The sequence below is a fragment of the Melospiza melodia genome, chromosome 28, assembly GCF_035770615.1.
Source record: "Melospiza melodia melodia isolate bMelMel2 chromosome 28, bMelMel2.pri, whole genome shotgun sequence".
Taxonomy (NCBI): domain Eukaryota; kingdom Metazoa; phylum Chordata; class Aves; order Passeriformes; family Passerellidae; genus Melospiza; species Melospiza melodia.
Window position 1 is genome coordinate 4,096,199 of NC_086221.1, and position 7,600 is coordinate 4,103,798.

Here is a 7,600-nt window from a genome sequence, read left to right on the forward strand (position 1 = left end):
GGATGGAGAGCTCTGTGCACAGAACAGGGAGACAAAACAATTCCTGCTCCAGCTGGGGACCAAGGACAAATGATCCAAATCTCAGCACCAAGAGCAGAAAAAACGTGGGCTGAAGAGAGAAAAACAAGGATGGGACTGCATGGGCTAAAGCTGTAATTGGACAATTAACTCCACTATGCAAATGGAGCAGAACTGATAAAAGTGAGAGACCCCATGATCTGTCATGCATTTTGTGACCATTTTGGGTTCACCTGGGCTGGGCTCTTGTGCTGCCCAAGGTGGATCCATTGAGGCCTCCAAATTTATTCCCTTTTTTAATCCCTATTTTATCCCCCTTATTTTTTATCTCTATTTTTATATTATTTATTTACTCCCTGCTTTATTCTTTAGCTCTGTCTGGTCTCTATTCCAGCTCAGCCTCCTCAAGGCATTGCTATGACCAAGAATAAATGAGGCAGGTGCAGGGGGAACTGTGACTCCAAGGATCAGCCCTGCAGGGACAGACAAGACCTGGAGGAGCAGCCAGGGTTGGATCTGCCCTTTCAGAGTGGTAGGAGTGGCATGTTGGTCCTAATTCCAGGCAGAACCAACCTGGCCTCAATGCCATCTCTAAATCCAACAGTCCCTAAATCCTCCTCCTGCTGAGAATTCCCCATAAAGGGATTCCCCCACGGGAGCATCACCCTGGCCGGGACAGCCCTTCCCAGCCGTGTTTGCATTCCAATAAAGGGATAAACCAAGGAAAAGCTTCCAAGTGCTGATTGGAGAGCGGGGAGCGAGCTGGGACTGCCGATCCTGGAGTGCCATCTCGTGGCTCTGGTGCCAACCCTGAAATCCTGCGTGCTCCAGCCTTGGAAATGCCCAAGGCCAGGTTGGACAGGGCTTGGAGAAACCTGGGATAGTGGAAGGTGTCCCTGCTCATGGCAAGGTGAGCTTTGAGGTCCCTTCCAACCCAAACCATTCTGGGATTCTCGGGAATTTCAGCTCAAAGGAGGGAGTCACTCCTAGCTGCAAATATTTCACACCTGGCCACAGGTTTTGTAGTGCTCCAAGGATAAAACATGGTCAGGACACCTTTCTGATAGAGTAAAGGGGGTTCTTGTCTACTTTTAGCTTTTCCTGAGGCGGTAAAAAACGTGAAGAGGGAATTCATCCTGCGTGCAGAAGGACAAGCCAGATTGGCTCATTAGGGCTTGGCTCTGGAACAGGACAGGTACTGAAGGCTTTGTATGGATTTTGTTGGGCTTTGAGCTTTGGGGCTGTGTTTGGGAAGGGACAAAGCTGCAGATTGTGCAGGAAAATGGGGTTTCTTGCAGGTTTTCATCAGTGTTGACACTGGGAGTTCATAGCCTGTTTTTCCTCCTCTTTGGGGCCAACTGGAAATAGGTTGGTGTGTCTGGGGAGGTTTAATGCCTCTGATCCCCTTTGCATGGCATCAATCAGGGATTCCCCCTTGGACCTGATCTCCCAGAATGGTGTGACCCAATCTGCAGAGTTTGTCCTCATCTCACAGAGCTGGAAATCTGCAATTTTCTGTTTTCTAGAGCAGCTGTGCCTGCCCCTTCCCTGGATTGCCCAAGGCCAGGCTGGACAGGGCTCAGAGCAACCCAGGATAGGGGAAGGTGTCCCTGCCTTGTGGAATGAGGTGAGCTCTAAGGTCCCTTCCAACCCAAACCTGTCTGGGATTCTATACTGCCCCATGTCTCAACCCTCCCACACACAATTCCCACCTGGAATTGCTTTGCCATGGAGCAGCACAAAGCCAGGAACAAAAAAAAGTTGAGTCCAAACAAAACAATATTTTCTGCATACCAGATTTTGAAGCATTTATTCTTTTATTTGAGGATAGTTTACAAGTTTATAAGATCAGGTTGTCCATCCATCCATCCATCCATCCATCCATCCATCCATCCATCCATCCATCCATCCATCCATCCATCCATCCATCCATCCATCCATCCATCCATCCATCCATCCATCCATCCCAGCACCATTACAGTCCATGTTTGCAGGAGGAATGGAAATGTGCTCGTGGCTGATCAGGCTGAATATTTCCCAGCCCAAACCTTCTCATCAGAGTTTTTTCATGGTGATTTCCCAAGGAAAAACCACCAAAAGTGCTTCAGATTAGAGAGGCTGGGAGAGAATTTGGGGAGAGGAGCAATAAAAATACAAAAGAATGGAAAAAATCAAGTTTATAGAAGGAAAGGAGAAAGAACCTGCTATGAAATAAAAGTAGTGATGTGAAAGAGCTGCTGGAGAGAATTGAGGGGTGAAAAGAGAGGAGCTGGGAATGTTTGAGTGCTGTTCCCAGCTGTTCCCAGCTGTGGCTCCTCCAGCTGTGCCCAGCTGTGCGTTCTCCAAGCGTCCCCACAGAACTTGGACACAGTGGGAAGGAGATAAAATAGCTCTGACAGTTCCTCCTGTCTGAAATGATGGTGTGAGGGCTGCAAGGGAGGAGAAAGGGATGGTGGAGGGTTGGGCATAAAAAACAGCAGGGAGAGCAGGTGGTAAGTGGGATTTGTCCCAGAGGGAACAGGGATTGTACTGGTCATGTCTCAGATCCATCTCCTGTGGTGAAAACCACCTCATTGCAGAAAGACAGGGCACAGAATCCCCTAAAACCAAAATAACAACCCCCTCCTATCAGGGCTGTGGGATTTCTGCTACAGGGAAAATCCCAGCGAGCCCAAAGCGACATTTTCCAACAGAGCAGGAGCAATAAATCCAACCTCTGTTTCACCTCTGCTTTCTGAATGAAATTGCAAACCAGAAATGCTGGCAGGCTGTGTGATGATCAGGGGGATCTGCCAGGAGATGAGACATCTGTGCAGCAGGTGTGGGACATCAGAGTGGATGAGACACTGCACGAGAAGCTGGGATTTCAATGGAGGCAGAAACATTAAAAAAAAAAAGAAAATTGAGTGAAACAGTGAAGTGGGAACAAGATGTTTTTGTCAGAAAAACTGCTGGCATTGGAGAGAATGGCAAAATGAGCTGCTGCTTGCTGCTCCCATCCAAAGTGCCACTGGAAATTTGCATTTTTGGGAAAGCAGAAGTGCCTTGTTACAACAGGGAGCGGAGCTGTCAGGATATGTTGGCTCTCGTTGCTCTCTGCCCCCTTTGCAGCACCAGAAGTGACAATAAAAGCTACAAGGTCACAGTGGCTCATCCCCAGGATTGTTTGTAAACCAGATAATGAGCATTTGTTGCAGGAGAAATCCCATTCCCTCTCTCAGAGCTCAGTTTTCCAGCAGAAACCCCAGTGGGCTTTGAGCTGCAGTGCCCTGGACCTTTGGGGTGGCTGTGCCCCCGTGTCTGGTCAGCAACCCCAAATCCCCTCCTGCTGCTTTGGGTCCATCCGTGACTGCCCACCCTGCTGTGCCATCAGAATTAATGAGTCAGGCAGGCCAGGGAACTCACCCAGCTGAAAATATCCCTTCTCATTTCTTTTTGCCAGCTTATTTTTGCTGTTGCAGGCCTTGGGGAATTTGTCAGACCCCCAGATGTGAAGTGGTGGGCAGGGAGGAACTATTTAAAATATTTAAAACTATTTTTATAAGCAAAGCAGGGAACTGGACCCACCTTCATCCCTGGACAGCTGGATGTCACCAAGCATTTAATGTCATTTTGCCCTTTTTCCTCTCCAGTAAATGGGGAAATCTCTGTATGTGGGGGAATTCCACTCTGACGCCGGGGAGTGTGGAAGAAGAGAGAAGACAAATGTCAAGCAGATGAGCATCAAATAAAAAACACCAGACCGATGGGCAGGGCAGAGAGATAAGAAAGATGGTATTTATTTGAACAGCCACAGGAAATCAGAGATTGAAAAATGTCTAAAAAAAAAAAAAAAAAAAGAAAAAGCAGCAGCATATTATTTAAAAAAAAAAAAAATCAGAGCATGCAGATGTTGGATGCATTTTCCAGCCAATCCCACCTGACCGTGCCCAGTCCCTCAGGGCCTCCAGCATCATTTTTTGGCCTTGTCTCGAGGGTAACCCCCATTGGTCTTATTGAGTGACTCCATGCTGCCGTTGCCCGTGGCCACGCTGGCCAGCAGCCGCTCCACCTCCCCGGGCAGCATCTGCTTCTCCTCGTTCTCCGTCTCCCGGTGGTAGAAATAATTGAAGTTGGAGACGATGACGGGCACGGGCAGGGCGATGGTCAGCACGCCCGCGATGGCGCACAGCGTCCCCACGATCTTGCCGCCCAGCGTGGTGGGACACATGTCCCCATAGCCCACGGTGGTCATGGTGACCACGGCCCACCAGAAGCCGTCGGGGATGCTGGAGAAGTGGGACTGCGGCTCGTCGACTTCCGCGAAGTAAACGGCGCTGGAGAAGAGGATGACGCCGATGAAGAGGAAGAAGATGAGCAAGCCCAGCTCCCTCATGCTGGCCTTGAGGGTCTGGCCCAGGATCTGCAGCCCCTTGGAGTGCCGGGAGAGCTTGAAGATGCGGAAGACCCTGACGAGGCGGATGATGCGCAGGATGGCCAGGGACATGTTCTGCTGCCCGTTGAGTTCGCTCTGCTGGATCAGCTCGGTGGTGAGCGTCACAAAGTAGGGGATGATGGACACGATGTCGATGATGTTCATGATGTTCCTGAAGAACTCGGTCTTGCTGGGGCACACGATGAACCGGACAAAGAGCTCAAAGGAGAACCAGACGATGCAGGCGGTCTCTACGACGAAGAAAGGGTCTGTGAAGGTGCTGTGGGACACCAAAGTGTCTGTCATATTCCTAGAAAGCTCCTGGGTGGACCTGAACTCCCTCTCCTCCCGGAACTCTGGCAGGGTCTCCATGCAGAAGATGATGATGGAGATGACAATGACCAGGACGGAGACCAAAGCTACGCCTCTGGCTGCACTGGAGCTCTCAGGGTACTCAAAGAGCAGCCAGAACTGCCTGTGAAAGTCATTGGTTGGTAAGAGGGTCTCAGGATCCTTGATGAACCCTTCATCCTCCCGGAACTGGTCCATGGCTTCATCACCCAGCTCATAGAAGGTGATTTCATCAGCAAAGACGTCGATGGGGACGTTGGCCGGGCGCCGTATTTTCCCCCCAGACTGGTAATAGTACAGGATCCCATCAAAACTGGGCCTGTTCCTGTCAAAGAAATATTCATTCCTCATGGAGTCGAAGTAACGCATCCTCTTTTCCGGGTCCCCGAGCAAGGTCTCGGGGAACTGGTCCAGGGTCTTGAGCCGCGTCTCAAACCTCAGCCCAGCGATGTTGATGATGACTCGTTGGTCCCCCTCATCCATGCCCACCCTCTCCCCCACCAGGTGGTCGCTGAACTCGGCGGAGAACCTGGAGAAGATGGTCTCATTGTTGGCGTTCTCGCTGTTGATGAGGATGCGCAGGTTGGACAGCAGGTTGGCGCAGCTGGGGTGGCCCTTGCGCGACTGCCCGGCGGGGCTGAGGTCGTTGGAGTAGCAGGGGTCCTCCACGATCTGATCAGCGTTGTCAAAACTGACTAGTGCCACCTCCATCTCCTTCCAACTGGCCACGTCCATCATACGCTAGTCAGCTCAGCAGCAGAAACCCCCGCGGCCGACACCGGCTGCCCGCGCCTGTCCCACGCTAGGAGGATCTGCAAGGGACAGGGACACAGAGCTGAACTGTGCACGAGCAGGGTGAAACAAACCCTGAGAGGCCACACCACCCTGTTCTGGCTTTTAATGGAAGCATTATTGCCGTTGAGTAGCATGACTCCCAGCAAATCGCTCATTTTTGGATCCTGCACGCCCTTTTGGCACGGCTTTGCCATTGTAAACCTCCCCACACCACCTACAGAACCCAAGGATGGAAGGTCAGGCAGCAGCAGAGGGTGGGGGTGAATCCAGGTGTCCCACCCAGCCTCTCCCCAGTGATCCCACAGCAAGGGGTCATTTCATCCATTTCCAGGTGTGGATCCAAAGCTCAGAGCACGATTTGGAGGTTTTAAACCATGGCTGTCCCAAGCTAAGGGCAGCCCTTGTTCCAGGTAGGAGAAGCACTGGGTCAAACCCCAGGAGGTCCTGGGCATGTTGTAGATGGGTCAAGCATAGTTTGGAAACAATTCCCAGAGCAGGAACCACACTGGAATTTGGGGAATGCAGCCTGGGGAGAAGCAGGCCAGGAGAAGAAATGTCCACCAGCCTTGGAGAACCCCTTTGATCTGGGAAGAGGGGTGGGAACAGGACCCCTGGCCTCGGGGCAGGCACAGGATGGGGTGACATCCCCCAGAGCTCTCCTAGCCCTCCTCCACAACAGCTCTGAAATTCCCAGCCCCAGGAAAAAGCTCAGGACTAAGCCTTTGGATCCCTTGGAGAGGACCTTTCAGGCCATGGGGTGGATTATTTCCCAACCCAACTCTGAGTTGCACTCAGAGACAGTCCCCACATCCCCAAATATTCCTGGGCACACATCTCCCCACACACCAACATCATTCTGAGCTCAGCAAAGTCAAAGAGGAGCCCAGGGACCAGGCCAAGTAATGGAGCTGGGAAATTACCTGTCCTGCCTCAGGGAGAAGCACAGAGAGAAATTAGGTGTTAACAGGGAGCAGTTCTGTGGAGATTTTCCCCAGAATGAACTTTCTAAGTAAATTCAGTGCCCTGATTTATTTCCCCTCCAAATGTATTTCCCAGACATGAGGCACCACAGGAGGACACGTGGGGCTGCTCTGCGTGACCGCTGCTCACCAAGGGCACTCTGGCTTTCTTACCCAGCCAGTGAGAGGGACACAAAAAACCCAAATGCCCTCAACTGCCAGGAATAGCAACACAATTTAGGCCACGGAGCAGCAGCAGTGGTGCCAGGGCTGGTCCTGTGATGAGGATGGTCCCCAGTGCTGGGTTTGCTTCCAGGGCTGGGCAGGATCTCATCCCCCTGTGGAGCCTGAGCTTTTCCCTGTGCCTCGAGCTCCCTGTTTCACTGATTTGGGGTGCTGGAGGTTTTGCCTGCCCAGAAGCTGAGGATCCATCCTTGCTGACTTACAGCTGGGGTAGGGTTTGCGTCCTAGAGCTGGGCAGGAACTCATTCCCCCATGGGACCTGAGCTGCTCCCCAAGCTGATTTGGGGTGCTGAAGGTTTTTCCTCCCCAGAAACTGAGGGTCCATCCTTGCTGACACACAGCTGGGGTAGGACAGGCCAACATCCATGGGTCAGCCTCACTCTCTCCTCAGTAGGAGATTCTGGATTTTGGGGACAAATCCTACAATTTATCATAAGCTGACACACAGCTGGGGTAGGACAAGCCAAAATCCCCCCAATCTATTGCAGAAATGGGCATGAAGAGCCTGATTTGCCCAAATCTTCCCTCTCCTCCTCTCAGTTTTACAGCCCCGAGAGCAGAAGCTCATGCAGGACCCAGCATCCATGGGTCAACCTCATTCTCTACTCAGTAGGAGAGATTCTGGATTTGGGGACAAATCCTACAATTTATCATAAGCTATTTACAGACCAGGTCTCTTTGCTTGAGCCAAACCCACAAAGCTTGGCTGTTCTTAGAAATCCAGCCCTGAGGAGCTGCTGCAGGCTGGCTCTGTGCCCAATTTCCCTCTCAGGGACCTGTAGGGAGGAATGGCTGGGGCAAGGGACAGAAATGACGTCTG

General features: G+C 51.6%; 1 protein-coding gene across 1 annotated transcript; it reads right to left on the reverse strand.

Annotated features, from left to right (window-relative positions):
• Positions 1–3,970: 3,970 nt before the first annotated feature.
• Positions 3,971–5,521, reverse strand: KCNA10 (potassium voltage-gated channel subfamily A member 10). The gene has a single exon (XM_063177867.1). It carries the CDS (start codon positions 5,519–5,521, stop codon positions 3,971–3,973), a length of 1,551 nt encoding a protein of 516 aa, XP_063033937.1.
• Positions 5,522–7,600: the final 2,079 nt, after the last annotated feature.